Source organism: Psammomys obesus, unplaced genomic scaffold (genome assembly GCF_907164565.1).
Source record: "Psammomys obesus unplaced genomic scaffold, mPsaObe1.curated_primary_1811, whole genome shotgun sequence".
NCBI classification, from domain to species: domain Eukaryota; kingdom Metazoa; phylum Chordata; class Mammalia; order Rodentia; family Muridae; genus Psammomys; species Psammomys obesus.
Window position 1 is genome coordinate 13,678,047 of NW_026585504.1, and position 24,297 is coordinate 13,702,343.

A 24,297-nucleotide genomic window follows, 5' to 3' on the forward strand; every position below is an offset into this window, starting at 1 on the left:
TCAGGTTAGTTCCTCGCTCAGGGTAAATGACATTCCCACCCAAAGCCGGTATGTTGGAGCACAGAGAGGTTTTTAAACTTTTATTCTGTCTTAGGAGATCTGACAGTATTAGAGCATCTAGATGCTCGTCTTTGCTCTCCCATTAAGCAGTTGTGTGATCCTGGGAAACTCCTAGGGCCTGTCTGAACCTGCCATTCTCCTTTTGCTAGAAGAGAGACCCAGGCTAGGGGTATTAAACCCCAGGGTCTGGCAAAAATAAAATTGTCTAGGAGAGGCATGGCCGAGTGCCTCAAAGCCTCCAGGGACCCAGAATTGTCGAGGGAGAGGAGATATCTAGGGGAAACAGCAGTCAGTGAGCACATAGCTCCCTCTCCCCTCCATCGCTCACGTATAGCCCTTAGGTGAGGATAAGGTACTGGACATGCCCCCAAGCTGCTCTCTTCACCCAACCTATCCAAGCTGCCTATTTTAGCCCCAATGACCACCTTCATTACGCACTCAGACGTATACATACACAGCATTGTGTGTGTGTGTGTGTGTGTGTGTGTGTAGCGTCTCCAACCCTGACCTTTCGATTCCAGTAGCTGTTGCAGACCCGGAGAGCTCTGGAGAAACTTGAGTTATGATTGGCAATCCCCTGGAAATGGCAGCTGGCATTCCTAAAATGCAAGCAGCAAGAGTTGGTTACTGAGAACACCTAATGTCAGCCTTGGTCTGCAAGACCTTAGCCAGGAGTCCCAGGCCATAGCCTTCCTTGTTTGCTGTGTAATCAAGGCATCTGACCTTGGTAGCTACGGAGCAATCTGACTTTTGGAAGGTTCCTACTTCCTGTCTGAGCAAATGTCTGAAAGTTCAGCCATAAAAGCATTTAATCCACATCCTTTCTGTGTAGATAAGTGGTATGGATGCAGATGCTTGTGTTTGGGTGTGTAGTATGTATGTATGTATGTATGTATGTATGTATGTATGTATGTGTGTATGAACGCATATGGAGTCCAAAATTATCGTTGCGTGTCAGTCCTTGGAAGTTGTCCACCTTGCTTTGTTTGCTTGTTTGCTTGTTTGCTTGTTTGTTTGTTTGTTTTGAGGGTCTCTCACACTGGGATCTGGGACTTGACCATTAGGCTGGGCTGGTTTGGAATCTACCTGTCTCTGCCTTCTAAGCACTAATCACAAGCCTGGGCCACTAGGTCTGTCTTTGCACAGGATTCTGGAGACTGAACTCTTGAACTAGATATCCTTGAGATAGCTCCCCAAGCCCTACATTCGCATACACTCACTGTTACACAAATGCTATCTAAATCATTGTTAGATTTTGTTTTTTTATTTCAGGAAGAATGGCCTGAAAACATCTCCACTTTCAGTGCAGAAGGAATTTTCCAGATACTTAAAATCTGAGGTTGATTGAGTAGATAGGGAGCCTGACATTTAAGGGCTTACACTGTGTAGAGCGCGCGCACACACACACACACACACAGTATATATATACATATCATCTATATATAGTTTTATTTCTATGTATGTGTGCTTTCTTTTTGAGAAAGGGTCTCAAGTAGCCCAGGCTGGCCTTGCATTCTCTGTTAGTAGAGGATAGCCTTGAACTCCTGCTCCTCCTGACTCCATCTCTTAAGTGCTGGGATTAGAGACTATAAACTTGCACTTCTCCTCCTCTTTCTCCTCTTCCTCCTCCTCTTTCTTCTTCTATTCCTCTTCTTCTTCCTCCTCCTCCTTCTTCCCCTCCTCCTTTTTCTTTTTCTTCTTAAATTTTTCCATTTTGCTTACACTGGACTTCTGAGCTCAAGTAATTCTCCCACATCAGCCTCCCAAGCAGGTGGGACTATTTAAGAGACATGAGCTACTGCAACCAAGTATACACACACATTTTTTGTTGTTGTTTTGGTTTTTTGTTTGTTTGTTTGTTTTTGAGGCAGGGTTTATCTGTGTAGCTCTGGCTGTCCTGGATCTCTCTCTGTAGACTAGTCTGGCCTCAAAATTAGAGATCCACCTGCCTCTGCCTCCCAAGTGCTGGGATTAAAAGTATGAGCTACCACCAGCCTGCTGTGTGCACATTTTTAAAGAACATAACCATTTTTCTTTTTATCAGTCAAGTGTGTACTTTTGTAATCAAGCCACATGGGAGGCAAAAGCAGGAGGATATTGGCAAGCTCCTGGCCAGCCAGGACCTCATAGTCCTGTCTTGATAAGCCATAACCAAACACATGCAAATAGAACACATGATCGTGGACTACAGAACAACTGACATCATGTACAATGGTCTATTAAACACACACACACACACACACACACACACACACACACACACTTTTCTTTTTCTTCCATTTTCAACATTCTCTCTAGAAACTTGCCACTCCAAACTGATATAATCCTGTCCCGTAGGCTCCTACAGGCAGATTTTTATCAATAATGGGTCCAAGACACAACTATGTGAGCGTCCTTTCCTACCTCATGTAGACCCCAGGGGGCACCATGGTGGAGAAGAACTGCTCAGAGGCCACCACAAACTCTGGGGAGATGCTGGGGTCCAGAAATGGACGGTACCCTGAGAGAAGAGAAACGGACACATTAAGGCTTTAAATCACTACAAGACTACTACTGCCTTTCCTCCAAAAGGTGCTTCGTAATCTCCCCATCCCCTCACCTGAATACTCTGGGGGAGTTCTCTTCAGGAAGCTGGGCAACCACTCATACATTGCAATGTTCTGAGGATAAAGAGATAAAGAAAGACACCTGTGTAGGACTGGGCCAGGAAGGGAATGTAACTCTTATGTATAACAGGAGAACCATCAAGGCCTATCATGGGAGAAAAGAGTTAAAACCCAACTTCATCTGACATAAACAGAGCTTTGCCTCTATCGTGGACAGTAGTAGTTTTTCCTAGACATTAGCCCTTCCGGAAGAAAGGTCCTCCTAGAAAGGGGCATATAAGGAAGAGGCATTGTCCAAGAGTCTCCCCGGACCCTGCACACAGGTGGACAAGGGGCAGGCGGCACCACTCACCTGGTAGGTGGCAATGACCCTCTTGCGGGCATGCTGGAACAGCTCCTCATCCCCCCAGTGAGGGTGCTCCTGAGCCAGCCTCCTGGCACACAGGTTGTGGTAGCGAAACCACAGCAGGCCCAGCGCCTGCAGGAAGGGGTCCCTGTTCCCGCGCTGGGCCCCGAAGGCTGCACGCACGGGAGGGGGGGGGACAGGACAGAAGATGGACAACAGCATGAGCCAGGGGAGCCCAGACCCACAGGCAGACCCCGCCCCCAGCAGCCTGGGGCCTCCAGCCGTGCCCCTCCTGCTAGGACCCCGCATTCTCACCATACAGCCCCTGCGGCCCGCCCTGCCCCGTGGCGGGGTCCGGTGCCATCCACATGAGCAGAGAGTTCTGCGAGTCCCGCGGGAAAGCGGGGTCGGGCCCGGAAGCCAGCTGTCCTCCAGAGAAGCTCCTGAGCGCGTCGCTCCAGGAGTGAGAGGAGCCATAGATGGCGCTGCCGTCCAGCCAGCCGGTCACCTGGTTGGTCTGTGGAGACATGCATGAGGGTGAGCAGGGTCAGGGGGACCAGGCAGGGGCCAGCTGATGGGAGAGAGCCTAACCCTGCCTGGCCCTTCCAGCCAGACCCCAGGCCACCAGCGGGTCCAGCTGCAGACGTCCTCCTCTCCCTCCTCCCTGCCCTCCTGCCTTTGACGTCCTGGCCTCACCAGGTCCCGGGGGTTGCTGGGGCTCTGTCCGGTCTTGGGATCCCAGCGGCTCCTCTGAAAGGGCAGCACCACATTCCCGCGCTTGTCAGGGTCGAACACCGGGTCCCCGCGAGGGATGTGGATGTTGAGGAACTCGGCGGGGCAGCCTGGCTTTTCCACGCTCACCAGGTCCGAGAGCACGTGGTAACCTGCCCACGATGCAGGAAGGATTTCTGGGCTAGCCCAAGGCCATGCTGTTCCCTGCCTCAGGTACGGAGTCCTCCACCCTGCTTGAAGCTTCAAAACTGTCAACTCCTATTATGGGCAAGTCCAAGCCTTGACCTCCACATTCCCTCCCGGTTCTGTCTCCCCTGGCCTGCCTGTGCCGGCACCTGCTCTAAGATGTTGTCATTGTCAGTTTGGCATTCTCCTTGGTAACTGGGAGGTGTTCCGAGATGATGCCTCATCAGACAGGGTTGTCGGCACCAGCTCCGACACGCAGCTGGGAGCCTCCCTGGAGGCCTGCAGCCAAGCAGGAAGGCACATGGGAGCCAGCACGGGCATCCAACATGGCCAGCAGGAGCAGACCCCGTCACTGAGCTCATATTGCCCCCTCTGCTGCAGCCAGAAAACCCAGCCTGTTCTCGGAGCAGCAGGGTCCCAGGGACGGCCTATCACAGTCTGTACCCCAACCTTCACCCCAAATGGAAGGCTGCCCTTCTCCTTTCCTCCATAACCTCTTCCAGCCCAAGGAAGATTCACTCCCCTGCCAGATTTCACTTCAGCGTGGGTCCTCCCTGCATCTGCTTTATTCCAACCATTTAAGTGGCTTCCTTTTCCATCGCTCACCCCCCACCTTTGATCCGCCATCCACTCTTTTCTCATGCCCTGACTCCTTAGGCACCGAGGTGTCCGGCTGACCCCCACTGGCAATGCTCCTCCTCCAGGGGCTGAGGTTCTCACCAAAGAAGACACCCAGGGCTGTACGGTTCCGAAGAGAGGGCTGCCCTGCGGGTCCGCTCATGACCATGTTGCTAAGGTGCCGGGGGTTAGGCAGGTGGGGTTCTCTCAAGGGCTGGTACACACCATCTGCATAGCTGGCTGGAACCAGGCGCTGCAGCCGAGAGCCTGGCATAAGAGAGGTAAAGACGAGGGTGGGTTTTAAGTGTGTGTGTGTGTGTGTGTGTGTGTGTGCGTGTGTGTGTGTGTGTGTGAATGTGAGCGCATGTGTCTGCAGAGAACCAGAGGCATCAGAACCCCCAGACCCTGAGTTACAAGTGGTTATGAGATGCTGGGGTCTGAACTCAGGTCTTCTGTAAGAGCGGCAAGTACTCTTAAGCACTTAGCAATCGCTCTACTCCAGGGAGCATTCTTGACCTCTTCTCTCTGGCTTCCCTCCATACCTCAAATCCTAAAATGTTAGACACCGGCAGCTTTTGCTGACACATGAGATAGCCTTTCCCGATACCTGCCACCCCTGACTCTCCACTGGCGGGCACCACCCTGGCCCTCGAGCTAACTTTGCCCTCACCTACCTTTGCTGCCCCATCGGTGCTCCATGAGGTTGTTATACCATCCATCAAATCGCTGGACCTCCCAAGAAATGGAGTTCTGGGCTCCTGTGTGGAAATAAAGGGAAAGAGGCATGCAAGAGAGACCAAGCAGGCCACGAGGGAACAAGTCCTGTGATTCTGACACCTGACAGGGCAGCAGGAGGAGGAAGCATGGCTCAGAAGGAGAGAAAAGGGCTACGTGTTTTCTGAACTCAAGCCTACTCAGTGAGGAAGACGAGACTACGAGAGTGTGCAAAGTGTGCATCGGCCTGCAGCGCCTGCTGACCTAAGAGAAGAGGGACGGGGTGGGCAATCCAGAAGTGGACGCACAAGCCCGGACCCCCCTCACACCTCAAGTCCTTGGGAGACACACCAAGATGAAAATCATCCCCAGCCCTCAGATAGCATACCGAATGAGAGCCAGCCACACCCTGTACCTGGGAAGGACAAGTCATTCTGTGACCATCGTTGGCCAGGGAAATGTGAAGAGGGGCTTGGCTCTTTCCCACTGAGCTCAGAGCCCCAAGGCAGGGGTGTGTTACTGCTACTCTGGTCCTTTTCCCAGTTTCTTGGGTGAGCCCAAGGACCGATCCTGTGAATGGCCTTGTTCCTTCCTCCTTTGGAACATCTTGTCCCTCATTTCATTCCTGTTCTTTTTAAGCTTTACTTATTTTATGTGCACTGATGTTTTGCCCGAATGTATTTCTGTGTGCCATGTGAGTGCCTGATGTCCACCGGGGCCAGAAGAAGGCGGCTGATCCATTGGGACTGACTTATGGATAGTTGTGAGCTGCAATGTCAATAGCGGGACTTGAACCCAGATCCTCTGGACAGCCAGTGCTCTTGACTGCTGAGCCTCCTCTCCAACCCTAAGTCCTGTTTATGATGCTACTGTAAAAACCCACAGTCTAGGAAGGAACACTCAGCTGTCGAGGGAGGAGCTGAGGAAGCAGGACAAGAAGACAGGGTCTAGAATCTTCTTGGTCAGTAGATCAGGTGACTAGCCAGACACCCCCCCCAAAACAACAACAACAACAACAACTAGAAGACTTCTTCTCTGTTCACCTGGGAGAACAGAAGAAAGGCCTCTAACGGCAAGAGGAAACCCCATTCTTCTGATTGACCTTAGACCAAAGATGGTTTTCAAGCTATGGGTGCTGTGCTCACTTGCACACTTGCGCATACAGACACACTCACCAGGAAGGAAAACAACTTGAACTCTGATATCTGAACCTGGCTAAGGACCTAGGACAGTAGGACAGACACACATACAGGACCTCTAAAATAAGATGAACTGGTGGTAGGCCAAGGAAGGGGCCTTTGGGAGAGAGTGTTTCTTAGGGATAAGAGTCACAGACCTGGAGAGAAAGTGAAGCCCCAGGCAAGGAGAGTTCTGGAAAGAACTCAAATGTGAACAGGCAGAACTGTACGGCCCATGTTGATATCTTGCCTTTGATGGCTAGGGGGCTCATTTTATTTATCTTCTCCCATGACGCAAAAGACTTCAAGATTTGCTCTTGCTTGCCTCAAGTAGCCCAGGATGACCTTAAATTGTTTATCCTCTTGCCTCTACCTCCAAAGTGCTGGCATGGCAGGCAGGTGCCACCACACCGGGACCGTTTTTTAAGGCTAACTTGCAGTGTCATGAATCCACTGTCCTCTTCAGAGCCCAGCACTACAGGGAACAGCCCCTGATTCTAAAGCTCTCGGACTTCCAAAGCTGGAATTTCTATGGGCCATATTATGTTCTGATGTTATTATCTTATTTTGGGTTTTGTTTTTTCTTTTTTTCAGCACTGGGGATGAAACCCAGGGCCTCATAAATACTACCCTGAATTATATCTCCAGCCCAAGACCATTTTATTTTTAAAACACTGGCGAGTCCTTTTTAGCTTTGTGTCCACTTTTACCCCAAGATGCTTTCTTGTCTTATGTGTCTAGTCAATCTTTCACATTTCAAGCCAGGAGAACTTACCTGATGAAAAAGAATAGCGGACTGAGGGGAGAGAAAGAGCCCTATAGGAAGTCATTTTCATTCTATTACCTAACCATGTATTCAACAGCTAGAAACAAGCATTTGACAAATACAGGGTATTATATCTTTTGGAGGATACAGAAATGATATGGCACATCTTTAGAGAAGCCCAGAGGATATTGGTACCTCTGGTCCCATGCAAGCTTCTCCTCCAACCTGTACTCACCCAAAGAGGCCAATGTCCCAACCAGGAGGATCCAGGCCGGAGCTAGGTGAAAGCCCATGATGAGTATGTTGGAATACTTCAAAACAGAGACCTAGAAAGACAGAGGATGGAAGAATGAGCCCCAGCTACTTAAGAGAATAAGGATAAGGTCTTTGTAGGAGCCCTATGAATCAAGGCTTAGAAGCTGGCCCACACTGCTTAGGTAGCAAAAAAGCAAGAGCCACCCTTTCTCTCCGAAGGTGTCTCATTCGTTCATCAAATAACTGATGAGCACACACTTTGTACAGAACTGACCTAGGCTCTGGAGAGTAAGTGAAGAACAAAACACAGCTGCCCTTGCCCTTGTGAACTCTAGTTTCTGAGTATTTGACCACCCTTGCTTTGGCCCAGCTGCCCACACAGTCGGCACCACAGCCAGAGCCTGGCTCGGGAAGAGGGAGCAGAGAGACCCCGCTGAAGTCTCAGGTCTGCTGCTGGATCCTCTGCGGGATCTGGGGCGAACCCCTTATCTGGTCCAACCCTCGCCGCCCTCCTCTAGCCTTGATGGCAGACGTGCCTGAACTGTTCACTCCCCGGCGTGATGGCTGCAGTCTGGTGTGAGGATCAGGCTGAAGCCTACCCAACAGACTGCCGGATGGAACGCAAACTTGACAGAGGCTGAAACATGACCCCTGTGAGAAGACTCAAGAGGCGGCTGGCTTACATGTCTGTCCTGCTTTCCTTCCACAGATCAACAAACCATACAGGACAACAGGGAAACCGAGGCAGCAGGAAACTCAAGCCAGGACTCCCCCAGCAAAATGTCACTGAAGATGTTCTAGAGGCAACCTGAAGACTGGAGGTGAAAGCCACGTGCTCAAGGAAAGCCTTCGCTTCAGCCAGGGCTCTGGAAAGGCTAGCTGGTCAAAGGAGAGAGCCCAGCAACTGACCTCACCCCCTCTCCACCTCCTACTAAACAAGGGGGAAAACCTAGACCCTGCCACAGCCCCCAGCTCACTATTCCATCTCTCTAGAGGTTCTCCAGGGAATGAATGTTTGACGAGCTGGTCTCTGAGCAGTTGAGGCTGTTGCATTGGCTACGGTGGAGTGGTGGGCCATGGCTGAGCTTCCCTAATTCAGTTTCACCCCCTGACCCCAAGCGTAGATACATCCATCTCTAAAAGCCCGTGGGCCTACAGGCCAGACTGTGGTGACCAGCTAGAAAGGAGAGTGGCCATGCAAATAACCTCTCTTTGGGTAGGTAGCCCTTAACAGTTTACACAGACATTTGGGTGTGGTAGCTTCCCAAGCAATCTGGAAATGAAGGCACGACTCCTGGGCAATGAAGCCCCGGGCAGTGGCAAAATTAGGGAGCGTACAAGCCTGCCTGGTCCTTGCCCCACACGGCCGCTTTTCCAGATGAAAAGTCTTAGAACAGTGATTTTGTTGGCCCCCCGAGGTGGGAATGAGAGGAAGATGAGTTAAGGCCACAGAGATTCCAACCTAAAGAGCAGAGAGTAACGCCTGTATACTGAAGACCAACAAAGTCTCTCTTTGGCATGATGGGATGGTGCCAAGAAGCCCTCTAGGCCCGAACAAACTAGGCCACTCAACATTCTAAGGACCAGACGACCCTGGATTTTCAAAACCTCGTGTGCTGAGCCCATGCTTTAGCAGGTTCCCTTTCAGCCCCCGGGAAAGATTGGAGCTACAGGAGGCTGGTTTCTGTTCCGCAGAACAGGAGGCCCACCGGTGCCCTTTTCCCCCGCCGCCCCCGCCCCCAGAGCCCCCTCCCTCCGGGACAGACGCTCTGGGATCTGACCTTAGTCCCCGGCCGCCCCAGCCTGGGCCTGCGGATTGGTTCCGGCCTGGCTCCAGGTTCGCTGTGGCCGGCTCGGTTCTGGCTGCCTCTCCAGCTCTGAGTCGGGGCGGGCGGGGCTCAGGGGTGAGGAGCCGACAGCGCGTCCCAGCTCTAGGGCGGGGCGGGCACCGAAGGGCGGGATAGAGGCCGGCGCGGGGACCCGTCGCCGCCGGGACGCTCGCAGGGGACCGGAGCGCGAAAGGTGAGGCCGTGGAGGATGCAGGGCTGCGGGGGCAGAGGGTTGGGGCGGTGTGGCCGTCTGGGAGGTGGGGAGGGCGAGTTGGAGAGGGGGTGCGGGGCAGGAAAGCTGACCCCAAATCCTCGCCACACGGGGTCGGGGCTCTAAATCCAACACCCACCCACAGATCAGCCCTGGCCCCAAAGCAAGGGATCCATCTGTTCCCCAAACCTGTAGGTGTGGGTAACCAGGGCCTCTAGTGGGACCTTCCAAGTCTCGCCGCCCTCCCTGCCCGGGATGCAGGCGTGGGTAGGGTCAATGGAGGGTTTCACCGGTGGATGCAGAGAGCACAGGAGCTAGAGCACGGTCCTAGCGCGCCAGGGCCGGGAAGGCGGAAAACGACTCGGAATGGAAAGCGGGGAAGACACCGGGCCGGGTTTGTGGGGTCACAACCGGGCTGGCAATTGAGTTGGAAGAATGGGGAGTCGGGCCTGACCACGTTCGTGGTGTTTGGTGACAGAACGTCAACACCCGAACCCGGTTGTCCGTCCTGTCCCCACGACCGGGAGCGTCGTGAGTTCCCGGAGGAAGAGACGAGCGGCGTCAGGTGCCTCGCACACAGTACCTGGGAGAGAGGAAGGTGGGGAGCCATCGGTGCCTGCTACAGACTACGCCGTTCGGACGCGATCAGACCTCGAAGTGCCGCTCCGGTACCGGCCCCTAGGGGCGCATTTCTTGACTCTACAGCGGACCGATTCAGATCAGGTGGGGGTTTGTGAAGGAGAAAGTCTGACAAATTAACACAAGGTGGAGTTCTTTTTTTTTTTTATATGTAAGATATATTTATTTATTATGTATACGGCATTCTGCCTGCACACCAGAAGAGGGCACCAGATCTCACTATAGAGGGTTATTTCACTGTAGATGGTTTAGAGCCACCGTGTGGTTGGTGGAAATTGAACTCAGGACCTTTAGGAAGAACAGCCCGTGTTCTTAACCTCTGAGCCACCTCTCCAACACCAAGGTGGGGTCCTTAGGACTATAAAAGTCACAAGATTTTTCTACACTGAATCTGTATTTCTCTTAACTGAAGTCTTAGTAGGTTGGATGGCTGGGTTCCCCATCCCTGAGCCCATTATCACCCATCACTGGGAAACCCCCCACCTCTCTCTCTCCCCCTCCCCCTCCTCCACTGCCCCCCACCACACACACACACACACACACACACACACACACACACACACATTCCTACCTTCCTTAGGAAGGAGGACTAGGTTAGGTGTTCCTGAAAAGGACTCTCTTCAGCCACACAGAGCTGTAAACTTTTAATGGGCTTTTACTTCAGTCAGAGAAATAAACTGTCACATTCTGGTAGCCAGGCACTGCCCATCAGAGTGCTGGACAGTGTTAGCCATGTCACCTAAGCTGCCTTTATGGGGAGCTAGCTGTCTTTACTCTGCGAAGTCTATAGGTGGGTGTGAGGGCAGAGGAAGGCCTTAGGAAGAAAATCGTGTCAAGCTTTGAGGTTCCAGATCACCCACCAAACACATGACTTTGAGTGATGGAACCGGAGCTTGTTCTCGGCAGGGTTTTCCTCAAGACTGTTGACGCTAGTCAGATAAACCCTGAAAATCCTTTCCGTCTTGTAGGTAAGGACTAGGTAACTGAATCTGAAATACTACCAATCACAGGGGAAAGCCTTTAGGCTTTAAAGGCTGCCCTCCAGGCCAAGTAAGAAAAGAGAACCCCGAAGTGGAAGAATTGGCCCCTTCTCAATGAGAAAGCCCCAGCTTGCCGCAGGGGTCCCCACGAAAAGCTAATAGGTGTCTGTGTTACTGAGCGTGACAAAGTCGGGGCGCTCCCTTCTTCCTCTGTCTTTAAGTTTGTAGGCCTGTGTTCAGCTGCCTTGTGCCTGCCTACAGTCATGAGTATAAAATGGTTATATACACCAGTCATGGCGCTGGTATAGCTAAGGGACCAGGAAGTAACGTTAATATCGATGTGAGATTTTGCTGGATTAGAGCCAAGTCTACCGTCAGAATCCACTTGTCAAGCCTGAGAGAGGAAGATGGTCCCAGGAGAAACACAGGCTTTGTTGGAGAAGCAGTGTTCCCGCAGCCCTTTTATTTCAGTCCACTCCTTCATGCTGAAGCCCTGCTAGCATCATAATGAAACCAAATTAGGATCAGTCATGAAAATTCAGCTCTGCTCCATCAGGCAGGGCAGGGTAAGGAATATCTAAGTTGTGGAATTGAACTGAATGGAGGAGACCAAGAAAGACAAATTGTATTGACCAACTATCATTTGCTCTAGTCATCTTTAATACCTGTTTTGGAGAACTGGAAATAAGCTAACAATGTCCTCCTCTATGTACTCGAGATACAGAAAGGCCTTTTGTTGGTTTTTTTTGACGCATCATGTTAACAGAGATGAGACATGCTCACAAAACTTTTTATAACCTCTCATTAAAATAGGCACAGGAATACTAGGAATCTGTGGTCCCTACCGAGATGCTCTAAGTTAGGTAATATCTGCTTACACTGCAAATACCTGTTGCTGGAATTCAAACATATGATATGGGTTCTTCTTTCATTTTTTCACATTGATTTGGTGTGTGCATGTGTGTGTTATGTGTGATGATAATGATGATGATGGTGATGATATAACCTTGCATTGCCTGTAACTCACTGGGGAGATCATGCTAGCCTCCAACTCAAAGGCCTGCCTTTGCCTCCCAAGTGCTGGGCTGTCTTAACTAAGACCTAAGGCGTTCTACATTGTATACAGCCTTTCTTCCTAGCTGGACGTTCTTAGAAATATAATGGCTTCAGTCTTGGTGTCATAAATAAAAATGCACTATAACAGAAAGCTTACGCTTTATAATAAATGTCACTAGGCCAGGAGGACAGCACATGTGGAAGAGGAACTTGCTGCCCACGCCTGACAACCTGAGTTCAAGCCTCAGAACCCGCATAAAGATGGGAGGAGAGAACCAGCTCCACAAAGATGTCCTCTTTGTCCACATGCATACCATAAGAAGAACACACACACACACACACTCACTCACACACGCACACACATGCACACACGCATGCACACACGCATGCCTCCCCACGTGCACACACACATGAGCAGACAAATGCACAAGTCAATATAAACATTTAAAAATAAAATGTTGCTATTAATTATTTTATTTTAAAAACCAGTTTCTTTTTAATTAAAAAAAAAATTACGTGTGAGTGCTCTGCAGGCATATATGTCAGTGTACCAAGTACATGACTGGTGCCAGCAGAGGTCAGAAGAGGGCTTTAGATCCCCTTGGAACTGTAGTTACTGGCAGTTGTGAGCCACTTGTCGGAATTGAACCCAGGTCCTCTGCAAGAGCAGCCAGTGCTCTGAGCTAACCTCTGAGACAGCTTTCCAGCCCCTCAAAATAACAGACCTTTAGCTACACATTTTCAGACAGGCTTAAGAAGTAAGCATACTTCTGTTCAGCTAAATACAAGCTATTGGAAAAGGTTTTCCAGACTTTTTTTTTTTTAAGCTTTTAGCCTTGTATTGGCTCATGTGAATGTGTATGTAGTGAGGGGCCATAGCTCCCTCTTGTGTGAAGACTCAGAAAGAGATACCCATAGAAAGAACTCATTTATATTCATTAATTCGATCCAGAGTTTGATTAGAATATGCTACATGCAGATGATGCAAAGATGGGAAAATTAAATCTCTGCCCTCAAGGAGACTCTGTCTAAAAGACTCTGTCAAATGTTCAAAGAGATGAAGTACAGTAATTATTGTGATTGTGGAGATATGCCCAAAGCATGGTGAAAATGGTAGAAGGGAAACCTTCCCACTGGCCTAATGGCATTAGAGGGAACTTCACAAAGAAGGTAAAATTAGCTGAGACTGGGAGTGAGAAAAGGCATTTGCCAAGGGCAGAAGAGTCCAGAGAGAGGAAATAGCACATACAAAGGCAGAAGGCTTGAAGAAGCATGTTAGTCACGGAGAGGGGAAGAAGAGACACAGCTCACAGAACACTTTCTATGTGAGAGTAAGGAAATCAGATTTTATCCAGGGGAGATAAGTGAAATGACTGTATTTATTAATTAGAAAAACTACTCTTGCACCAGGCAAGAAGAGAGAATGAGACTAAAATGGGCAGAGGCAGTAGAGAAGGCTACCAATAAATAACTTCAAGAAATACAGAAGGGGAATGTAAGATGGTTTTGGTTCTGGCATCTTTGATTAATGGGTAGTGGTGAGGCTAAAAAGAAAAAAAAATAGAATGAAGATAGAGTAGCAGAGAATTCCATTTGGAGCCTGTTAGAATGTAGAGCCTTTCTACCTCCAAGTAGAAAGATTCATGAGGTTCTTTTGAGTTTGGAGCTCAGGGAGACATCTGAGAACTATAAGCCATGGTAACAGAGGAGATTACCTAAATATTATCTCATGTACTGATATGCCTTAGTATATTACCTAAGTTTTTGTTTTGTTTTTTGAAAGAGGGTCTTATCACATCGCTCGGGCTAGCCTGGAACTCTCAGTCCTCTTGCTTCAACCTTTTCAGTGATGGGATTACAGGGTGCACCATCATGACTGGCTAGCCAGAGAAATCTTCAGTGACACTAACGAAAGAGAGTCAAGATAGAATCTTGAGCAGCTTAAATGTTTGGTAGAGAGGAGGAAGGAGGAGCCTACACTGGGTGGCCTATGGTAGGAGACCCAGGAAAACATGGTGTTGTGGAACCAAAGTAAGTTTCAAGATAGAAGATACGTGCTCTGAAGGGTCAAACACCAAAGTTTAAAAGTTTGTTGTTGTTTTTTTTTAAGTGAGGTTTTCCCTTTAGGTTATGTAGTGAGGTGATGCTAAAGATAAGGATTCAGAAAAGTTAGGCTACAATGGGTCAAGGAGACAAGAAATCAATAAGGATATGGAAACCACCAACACAGATTATTCTGTAAAAACCCTGGCTGTGAAAAGAAAAGAGTGGGACTGGACAGTGAGAGTGTGGAGGTCAAGAAGGCTTCTTTCTTTTGTGATCTTGGCTGGGAGAAACCTGAATCTACCCTTGGGAAAGGGGTCCAGCAGAGAATGACAGGCTGTGAGGCCGTGAGGGTGACTGACGGTTAGGCGGCTGTGGAGAAGGCAGTGGTGGGGAGAGTCCCGGAGGATCCGTGGAGCCGAAGAACAGATGGGTATTTCTCTGGGATGGAAGAGTTGAACACTTAAGAAGAAAACCAAACTTTCACATTAAAAACCGAGGCTGTGGTCATATGACTTGCCCAAAAAGACAAGATTAAAAGCTGAGCTGTATGTCTCCCTGTCTCTTTGCCCAATGCCATATTGTTTCCAACCGGATTCTTTGTATTTTCCATGATCAGTCTCATTCCAGCCTCATAATGACCCTCTGAAGTAGACATTATTTCTGTTTTCCAGTGAAACAAGATAGAGGTAACGTTGCAAAAGACAGAGTCAGAATTCAAACCCTATGGGGCTGTTTTACTTTCCCACTTAACAAGACTCCCCCCTGCTCAGATTAAATCAGAGGTTCTCCTGGGTAATCCGAGACCACAGTACAGATCACACTTAGAAGAAGGAACAGAACTGGGACAGTGATTCTAGGGTTTCACCCCCGATTTTGATATCTCTGAAGGTTTACTGCATTTTACCACGACGGCTATTACTGTTTAATCGGCAGTACTTTCTTCCTCCATGATCTATGAAACAGTAGTGTGTCTTGCAATTAACTCTGTCCAAAAACTGATGAAATGGCCACGTATCATTGTCCTAACATCCTGGGTCTGAAGGAGCAGACAAGAGTCAAACAAGCGCTTAGATCAATCAGGCGACAGGCAGAGGAGTTCAAAGCCGGTGTTTGAGTTGGAATGCCCGGTGGGGATGTGAGTGGAAGAAAAGGGCCTATGTGGACAGTGCCTGGAACAGTAGGACGTCTGGAAACACCTGTCGTGGGAGCCAGGGTGCCTAAGCAGGCCGGGCAGTGTTGGGTCTAGGAATCAGCCCCCTGTTGATGTAGTTGAACTGTCCACTTAGCAGCTATTTGACCTTTGTTCCTTTTCATAATCTGTACCATCTACCCGTATTGGCTTTGTTTGATGGTAAATACAGCTCTTTTTATGTTCTGGTGACCTGCCTTTGCTAGAGCCTGGGGGAAATAAAAGAGAGTTCTTTTGCTTCGGATATTCCCAGAAGAAGCAAAAAAAAAAGGCCCAAGGGTAATGACAGCACTGATTTTGAGGACTGAGTGGTTAGGGAGGGAGCACGGGGCAGCAGAGATGATTGCCAAGACCCCGAATCTGTCACAGCCAAAAGATGATGGACAGATTGAAAGGCAGTGGAATAGCTGTAAAGGCAGTGAAGATCCGAAAGCCCCAACAGAACGGGCTTCAAAAATGACAGACTAGCTTGATCCTTTGAAGCATCCCCAACATCATGGTCATGCTTGGTACTCAGAGGGGCCTCTCAATGGACACCTATCGTTGCAGCATCCGAATCCCTGCACACCCCCACCGAAATGGCTGCCTTTGGACACACACTGCCCTTCTACACTGGCCCCAAGCCAACCTTTTCCATGGACACTACTTTGGCTGTTATCATCACCATCTTCCTGACTGCCCTGGTTACCTTCATCATCATCCTGCCCGGCATCCGTGGGAAGACGGTAAGAAACAACCCCCAATCGAGCAGACTCTAGCCCCAGAGAGACCTCGGCTTCAAGAGTGAGGGGTCCAGACTCTGTCTAGACGTGGACTCAGGGAAGGAACCCCAGCGCTGAGAAAGCCTCGTCACCATCCCCAAGGCAGTGTTCCCCCACTCACTGAGCCGACTGTGCCAGAAGCTCTGATCGCCACTGGCCAAGGAGGCTCAGCTGTAGCGCCCCTGCCCCTCCCCCATTGTAGGAAAAGGAGGGGTGAGCTTGGAAGGAGGGCTGTGCTGACTAAACCCACCCACTCTGACTCAGAGACTGTTCTGGCTGCTTCGGGTGGTGACCAGCTTGTTCATCGGGGCTGTGATCCTAGGTGAGTGCCAAGGGCCAGCCACAGGCGCAGGCAGCTGCCTCTGTCTGGGGGCCTGCCTCTCTTTTTGTGGTGGCCACCGACTCAGGGTGGCTTCCACATCCAGCCCACACCCCTCACTCCACATGGTTTTAGTTCCGTACTCCCACCCTTGCCCCTGGATGCGTGGGCCAGGGAAGCCCTGAAGGATGCATCTGCGAAATCTTCCTAACATTTTTATTTGGGTCAAAATGGATGCAGGTGGGGAGGGGGGTCGTGGGGGCTGGGAAGGAGGACTTGGGGGAAGGGGATTGTTGCTCGGTTCGCTAGGGAAAACTGACTTTTTACTGAAGTTGTCTGTGTTTGCCCATCATGGTTTCCTTACCCAGCTGAGCCAGTGGCTGTCCCTAAATGGACTGGAAGGGCTGAGCAGAGCGCAAACGTGGAAACTTTTTAGATCCTGACCCTTTTCTTCATCCCACAGTAGTGGGTTGGCAGGCTTAGTGAAAGCCAGACACGGGCTAGTGAATGCGTATTGTACAATTATGACAAGTTCAGACATGGGGCCCTTGTAGCGCTCCCTCTGACTAACCCAGTAACGCGCAGACCGTCCTGAGTGGCCGCTCCCCAACCCCAGCTGTGAATTTCAGTTCTGAGTGGTCTGTGGGCCGAGTCCACACCAACACGACCTACAAAGCGTTCAGTCCCACGTGGGTCAGCGTGGACGTGGGGCTGCAGATTGGGCTCGGAGGGGTCAACATCACGCTCACAGGTGAGGTTCTTACGTGTGGGGGAGGGAAGGCCCCGCCGTGTCCGTGAGATGTATGTGGTGTGTGTTTGGGGGGGGGGTGGGCACAGAACTACAGGGTGCCTTGTCCTGGAGCTTGGAGGAAGTGTAGGTGCTGAGGGAGTGTTGGGAAGGGAAATTCAGAACTGTGTTCCCTGCCAGCTATTGGTCTTCTGCCAAGCCAAGGGGTCTTCAACCCCTACCCAAGGTGAATGGCCCAGTCCAGCCCCTGGCTTCCTGGTAAGCTCAGCTGCCCTGTTCTTCAGGGACCCCAGTGCAGCAGCTGAATGAAACCATCGACTACAACGAGGCGTTCATGTGGCGCCTGGGGGAGAGCTACGCAGACGAGTACACAAAGGCGCTGGAGAAGGGCCTTCCAGACCCCGTGCTGTACCTGGCAGAGAAGTTCACCCCTCGAAGCCCATGCGGCCTGTACGACCAGTACCGCCTGGCGGGACACTACGCCTCAGCCATGCTGTGGTGAGCATGGCTATGGGAGGAGACAGGCCCCTACTGGCCTAAATTCAGAAACAGACTTTTCTAGCCACCTGGTTTCTACTCGAAGGAAAATCCCAACTGGGAGGAGCTGGCATCAGTACCCTTAGTTCTTGTTTGGGAAACCCATGAGCAAGAGTGCCCCCTTCACAAATTTGGGAAACCCTCTCGCTGGGCCCTCCAGTGCTCTCCAGCAGGCAGGGGTTCCTGAGCCAGCCCTCCCTGCGTCTTGGCTCTCTCTAGGGTGGCTTTCCTCTGCTGGCTGCTGGCCAATGTGTTGCTGTCCATGCCTGTACTGGTTTATGGTGGCCACATGCTGCTGGCCACCGGCCTCTTCCAGCTGATGGCACTGTTGTTCTTCTCCATGACCACATCACTCCTAGCCCCCTGTCCCCTGCGGCTGGGCACTGCTGTGCTGTCCACTCACCGTGGGCCTGCTTTCTGGATCACGTTGGCCACAGGTGAGGCCCTCTCCTAAAGATAAGGGCTCAGGATGGAGGTGAGGGGTTATCACGTCGGTGGGGCGGAGGGTCTGCTTCTGGAGGTGAAGCGGTCTGTGCTTCTTTTAGAGCCCTGTACTTCCTAACCCCTCATCTTCTGGCTTTCTCTCTCCAATGCCATTTCCCCTCCTCATCTGTGCTCACTTCCCTGTACCTTCTCCATCACATCCATTATCCCCTAACTCTCTTTAAACAAGTCCTCCAAATCTTCCATTTGCGTGTCCCCTCCTTCACCTCCTAACCACATTCTCATGTCTTTTTTGCTCATGCATGTCCTCACTTCCCACTACCCCAAACGCCCTAAACCAACCTGCCTTACTGTCTCACTCTCCTACCAACCATGCTGTCTTCATGTCTCCCTTCATCCCCATCTGTCCTTCTCCTAGAGTGTCTTCTTCTTTCTCTTCCTCGCCCTCGGTTTGGAGCGTGAAAGTTCAGAACAGAAGATCCCTGTCAGCAATATAGACCCCAGGACGTTCAGTCAGCTCTCTGAATTCCAGTTACTCTAAGTGGGGACCCAGAGGCCTCCTGCAGAGTTCTTCTGGTGCTCTTAGATGATCTTGGCATGACTTGCTAGAACTAAGGCAAGGCACGTGTCACCTCCATCCTCAGGACTGCTGTGTATTCTGCTCGGCCTGGTGATGGCGGTGGCCCACAGGATGCAACCTCACAGACTGAAGGCTTTCTTCAACCAGAGTTCAGAGGACCCAGTGATGGAGTGGGGTTCTGAGGAAGGGGGATTCTTGAGCCCCCGCTACCGGTCCATGGCAGAGAGTCCCGAGACCCAGGACATTCCCATGTCAGAGGCTTCCTCTGAGACATGTTTTAAGGAAGAGCACCTCAAAGAGTCAGACTGTACCCTGTAGTACTCCCCCGCTGGTGGCCACACCTGAGTTTTCAGACTGGCTCCAGGGACTGGTTCCAGACTTCGCTGAAGCTCTCATAAGACCAGAGCTGCCCTGGAAGTGGGTTTTGGGGTTGTATCAGATGCCCGGCTCCAACTTGCAGATGTAACGGAATAAGGAGACACAACCTACTAATGCAAAATAAAATAAATAAAGGAGCAAAAGTCCCAGGGTTCTGAAGAGGTGTCGGGCATGCCCATAAACTCTGCCGTTATGGTGAGAACAACATAGGTGGCTCTTATCTCTGCACAGCGATCACTTTCTTGCATGTTTCACCTCTTCAAGGTGCCGGCCTCCCTCTCAACGACAAACATGCTGGGCATCGAGTGCCCTCAGCGCCCATCTCTCACTTTGGGGGGTGGGTCATCTGGGCCCCTTTCTTTTCTTTCTCTGCTGCCTTCACAGCTTGTGTGACTTCTGGGTCTGCACCGACAGGAGAACAAGCATCTTGTTCCAGTCCTGACATTAAATGGTTGTGCCACATTCTCTCTGACCTTCAGTTTCCAAAGATGCTATGCAAGGTTATAGGACTTGGGGGAAAGAAAAACTTTAAAAATATCCCAGGGCATATATAATGTGTCTGAGTATTTTGCCTGCATGTATGTCGGTCACCACTTGCACGCAGTGTCTGAGGAGACCAGGAGAGGACGCTGCAGAATCCCCTTGACTGGAGTTACAGGCCGAAGTTAGTCGCCGAAATGTGTAAAAGAACTCCAACCCCAATGCCCTGGAAGAGTAGCCACTGTGGGCTGGAGAGATGGCTCGGTGTTTAAGAGCACTGTCCTGAGGTCCTGAGTTCAATTCCCGGCAACCATCTATACTGGGATCTGATGCCCTTTTCTGGCGAGCAGGTGTACACGCAGTCAGAGCACTCATGTTCATAAAATAAATCTTAAAAAAATAAGAACAGAGTAACCACTGTTCTACCATTGAACCATCTCTCCAGACCCCGAGGATATATATATATATATTATCCCTTGTTGACCGCTCTCTAAGCTCTCAGGCACAAACATGAAAGAATTGGTGAATCAATGCCGAAATCCTAATCGTTCCCAGTACTTTGCGTTTGGCTGGTAGAGATTCGGGCAGAAAGTGACTACGGTGCCTGCAGTTCCTCTGAGGCCTCCCTAGAGGGCGCGCCTCCCCCAGAGCCCTCGGTGTTTTCTCCGGTTTCCCAACACCGGAAAGCACGCTGCAAGGCTCTCCCGAGCCTAGCGAACTTTCTCGGGGTTGCCTAGCTCCAGGGACCGAGAGAAGCCAAGGAAACTGAGGGGCAGGAGAAATTTGAAAAAAGAACGAAACAGAACAAAAAGTTTATTTACAACTCTCCCGAGAAATGCGTTCTCCCGGGCGCCCCCTTGCCCTGCTGCGGGGACGCGCCATCCCCCAGACTCAGCCGCGCTCCCGGCGGGCTTCAGCTCTGCGGCATCCCCGGGGGCGGGGGAGCTGGCAACCCGCGGAGTTAGTTCTCGTCACAGGACAGTGGTAATATTCGAGTCCGGGCCCCCACACTGCTGGTGCCGCGGGTTGTCGAGGACGAGGGGCGGGTTCGCCTTCGTCTGGCCGCTGCCCTGATCCAGAAAGGAGCGGAGAGCGCCGGGCCGAGCGTGGTGGAGAATCACCACGGCGCCTCCGAGGAGGAGGCTCAGGATGCCTGCGGCGGGAGGCGGAGAGAGGGTCGGGGAGGAGGGGAGTGCGCCAGGGGCGCGGGCGCTCCTTGCCCCCCTCCCCGGGATTCCCTGCACACACTGCTACACGGCACGGCTCGACTTCCCGCGCTAAACGGGTCGAGCTAGCGAACCCTTCCCCGCCCGCCCGTCTCCGCTGCACGGCGGGAGGGGCAGACAGCGCTCGCCCCTCCTCCGGCCTGCCCTGGCTCGAACACCGCCCCCCCCCCTCCCGAGCGAACGCGCGAGCGAACATCCCCGGGGGACTCACCGGTGGCCAGCGTGACCCAGAAGGAGGCGCCGTAGCGAGGCGTGAGGGCCTCGGGGCCCAGGCGGAAGCGGCAGAGCGGCACGGCGGACACCGAGGCGAAGGCGAAGACGCCGAAGAGCGTGAAGGCGCCGGTGGCGAGCAGGGCCAGGCCCCCGTAGAGCGGGGCGGGCGTGGAGAGCAGCGCGTTGGCGACGATCCAGAAGCAGAACGCCACCCTGCGGGGGACCGAGGCGGCGCGCCCCGAGCGGGGATGATCGCCCGGGCCGGGTCGGCGGGTGGGGTGGGGTGCAGGGGGACCCCCCGCCGCGCCCCTCCCCCCCCCCGGGTCCCGGGCCCCATCGCCGGCTCACCACAGCGTGGCCCCGGCGTAGTGGCCCGCCAGGTGGTACTGGTGGTACAGGCCGCAGGGGCTGCTGGGGGTGAACTTCTCGGCCAGGTACAGCACCGGGTCGGGCAGTCCCTTCTCCAGCGCGTCCATGTACTCCTCGGTGTAGTCCTCGTCCAGGCGCCAGGTGAATCGCTCGTTGTAGTCGATGGTCTCGTTGAGCTGCTGCACTGGCGTTCCTGCGGGGGGAGCCGTGGGGTCATCGACCCCGGGCAAGGCCGGGGGGGGGGGGGGCCCGGAAACTACCCACTTCCAGATGGAAACGAGGGGGTGGGGCGGCTGGAGGGAAAAAGCGTTTAGGGTGGTGATGCGGAGAGACCCGGACGCGATTGAATCAGGCCTCCCCGAGCCCCAGGGACGTGAAAGGAGCCTTTCTCAACGTCATCCTCGACCTTCCTAACGTGGCGACCCTTTGATACAGTTCGACAGGTTATGGTGACCCCCCCTCCGCCCCCCGCCCAACCACATAGTGATTTCCGTTGCTACTGCATAACTAGGATTTGGCTACTGTTGGGAATCGGAATGTAAATAAAATATCTGTGTCTTCCGACGGCCTTAGGCGGCACCTGTGAGAGAGGCGTGGGGGTCGCGACCCACCGGTGGAGAAGCGCTGCTTAACCTCCCTTGGCCCTCAGCTCTTGATCCTGTCATCTCCTCACCTCTGAGAGTAATATTAACGCCCACCAGTCCCACGTGCAGACCGACGTGGACTTGAACCCGGGCCGTACTGAAGGCTTTGTAGGATGTATTGGTCCACACTCTCCCCACGAACCAGTCTCCGCTGAAGTGCACAGCTACGGGGAGATTCACACAGTGACGCGTGGGTGAGGGTGGGGGCGGGCGGATGGGACTAGGGGCCTGATGATGGGACGGAAAGAAGAAGGCTTGGGAGCCTGGTGAGGCAGAACAGAGGGCGTTAGTAAAAGCGGCAGGGAGCACTCCTCAGCTCCTCAGCGTCAGCTTGGGCTGCAGAGTGAGAGCCTGTCCCAAAACAAACGGGGGGGGGGGGGGGAACCCACAGCAAAAGAACAGCGAGGGTTGCTAGCAACGTGCAAAGTGGAACCAGGAAACCCCGTTTCTCGGAGCCACTCCTTTCCCTACTCCAACTCCCCTCCACACACTCACCCACAATCTCTGCACCTATGAACAGGCTAAGAAGAACTCTCACCAACCAGAACCAGCGCTGTAGAAAAAGACAGACACCGGGTCAGGCTTGGGTACCGCCCAGCCCATCCTGGAGGACCCCCCCCCCCCCCCTTGACCCCACTCCACTGCTTTTGAGGCTGATGTCATGCACGCTTTTTCCTTCAATTTCCTCTAAGCCAATGACGTTTCTGATATTTTCTGGCCATGGGCTTCCATGACCGAAAATTTCCCCTACCCTGTTTCCAGGTCTACCCTGCCTGGCGACCTTTATACCCCCAGCTGTGTGGCGCCTCTCCCCCACCTCTGATTCAATCACTGCTTGGTGAGGCTCAGTGAGTTCAGAAGTGCCAGGCAGGCAGGGGTTCACCTCTCCCAGAAGAGGGAGGCCCCAGGGCCTGGTTAGTCAATTAAAGGCGAGGAACTGCAGCTATTTCTAGACCTACCAGTTCCCCCAGACCAACAAAGATCAACACGAAAAGACTAAAGGTCTCAGGCTTGAAGCAGTGTGCAGTTGAGGATCCGGGGGCTGGGAGGGTTTGAGGGAATTGCTCCTGCTTGCTGCACGTTTGAACTCTCTGTGGAAGCCTCTAAATCTTTATCTCAACCCAGTAAGGAAAACCCAGCAGGCCATCCTCTTGGCAAGAAGGTCCAAAGCCCAGGACAGGGGTGCTGGGGTATTCAGAGGGAGATGGGGGTGTCCTGGTAGCACCCTGAAGCCTAGACCCAATCCTGGGTTCTACTGGGCTGGCGCCCACTTTCTGCAGCAGCCTCCAAAATAAGACAACTGGAGTCTCCTCCCGGCATGCCCCAGACCAGAGGCTGTCTGTCCTTCTCCCTGGGAAGAGCCACTCACTGCCCTGGACTCGTAAATTTGCCCCTGCCGGTCCTCCTGCTCTTCCTGGGTCCTGTCTGTCCCAGTCTCCGAAAAATGCTCTCCATGTCGTCCCCTGACCCCACGACACGAGCTTCTAGATCCCATCTAAGGAGAGCTGAGAGTAGCCTCCCCCCCCCCCCCCCCCCTCCCCCCCACCCCCCCGCTTCCATCCCATACCGAACGGCCGCGGATCCCCGGCAAGATGAGCAGGAAGCTAACGACTAAGGACAAGAATACCAGGATGACAATGAGCAGCGGGACGCTGAAGCCGGCGGCGCGCCTGGGCTGGGGGTAGAAGGGCAGCACCCCGTCCCACGCAGTCATCCTGCCACGCGGGAGCTGAGGCGAGCGAGCAGGGGAGCGTCTGAGCGTCGAGGCTCTCCGGAGACGCGCAGCAGAGGGGCGCCCTGAGGCTCGCTCTCCCGCCTCCGGGGCTCCGGGGCGCGCTCTCGGAGAGACGCAGACCCTCTCTTTTATAGGAGCGTGGGCCGCCAGCGGGAGGTGTAAGGGTCCCGTCCGGCGGGGACATGCAAACGAGGGGGCGGGGACATGCAAATGACGGCCGCCCGGCTGCTTGATTAGAGGCCGAGCGCCTGGACCGCTCCTTCACACCTGCAGCCCCGGCTCGGAGCTGACACCTTGGAGACGGGACGCAGAGAGAAGGGCAGAAGCGCATCCAGGAGAGGGGAGGGAGGATACTAGGAGCTGCGGGCGGGAAGCAAAGGAACCAAAGCTCCCCAGAACACGGAAGACTTTGGAGCCAGATCGGGGCCTCACGCCGGAGGCTGGGTCTCTTA

The 24,297-nt window shown here is 52.7% G+C and overlaps 3 protein-coding genes across 3 annotated transcripts in view; 1 reads left to right on the forward strand and 2 right to left on the reverse strand.

Moving 5' to 3' along the window:
- Duox1 (dual oxidase 1) overlaps window positions 1-7,499 on the reverse strand; it is a 31,528-nt gene extending 24,029 nt beyond the window's left edge. The window contains exons 1-9 of the mRNA XM_055623345.1: window positions 7,442-7,499; window positions 5,223-5,306; window positions 4,651-4,815; window positions 3,709-3,896; window positions 3,328-3,529; window positions 3,019-3,185; window positions 2,660-2,720; window positions 2,464-2,560; window positions 569-659 (exon numbers count right to left, since the gene is read on the reverse strand). Of these exons, the coding sequence (XP_055479320.1) occupies window positions 569-659; window positions 2,464-2,560; window positions 2,660-2,720; window positions 3,019-3,185; window positions 3,328-3,529; window positions 3,709-3,896; window positions 4,651-4,815; window positions 5,223-5,306; window positions 7,442-7,499 (1,113 nt within the window). The remainder of the gene's footprint in view (window positions 1-568; window positions 660-2,463; window positions 2,561-2,659; window positions 2,721-3,018; window positions 3,186-3,327; window positions 3,530-3,708; window positions 3,897-4,650; window positions 4,816-5,222; window positions 5,307-7,441) is intronic.
- Window positions 7,500-9,995: 2,496 nt separating this feature from the next.
- Duoxa1 (dual oxidase maturation factor 1) lies at window positions 9,996-19,367 on the forward strand. The gene is made up of 7 exons (XM_055603668.1): window positions 9,996-10,224; window positions 15,961-16,136; window positions 16,437-16,494; window positions 17,108-17,242; window positions 17,524-17,737; window positions 17,996-18,213; window positions 18,865-19,367. Exons 2-7 carry the CDS (start codon window positions 15,990-15,992, stop codon window positions 19,116-19,118), a joined length of 1,026 nt encoding a protein of 341 aa, XP_055459643.1. The 5' UTR covers window positions 9,996-10,224; window positions 15,961-15,989; the 3' UTR covers window positions 19,119-19,367.
- A 1,103-nt stretch (window positions 19,368-20,470) lies between these two features.
- Duoxa2 (dual oxidase maturation factor 2) lies at window positions 20,471-23,824 on the reverse strand. The gene is made up of 6 exons (XM_055603457.1): window positions 23,678-23,824; window positions 22,606-22,663; window positions 22,140-22,373; window positions 21,446-21,659; window positions 21,096-21,310; window positions 20,471-20,811 (listed from the first exon to the last, which is right to left on the reverse strand). Exons 1-6 carry the CDS (start codon window positions 23,822-23,824, stop codon window positions 20,630-20,632), a joined length of 1,050 nt encoding a protein of 349 aa, XP_055459432.1. The 3' UTR covers window positions 20,471-20,629.
- Between the last annotated feature and the right edge of the window lie 473 nt (window positions 23,825-24,297).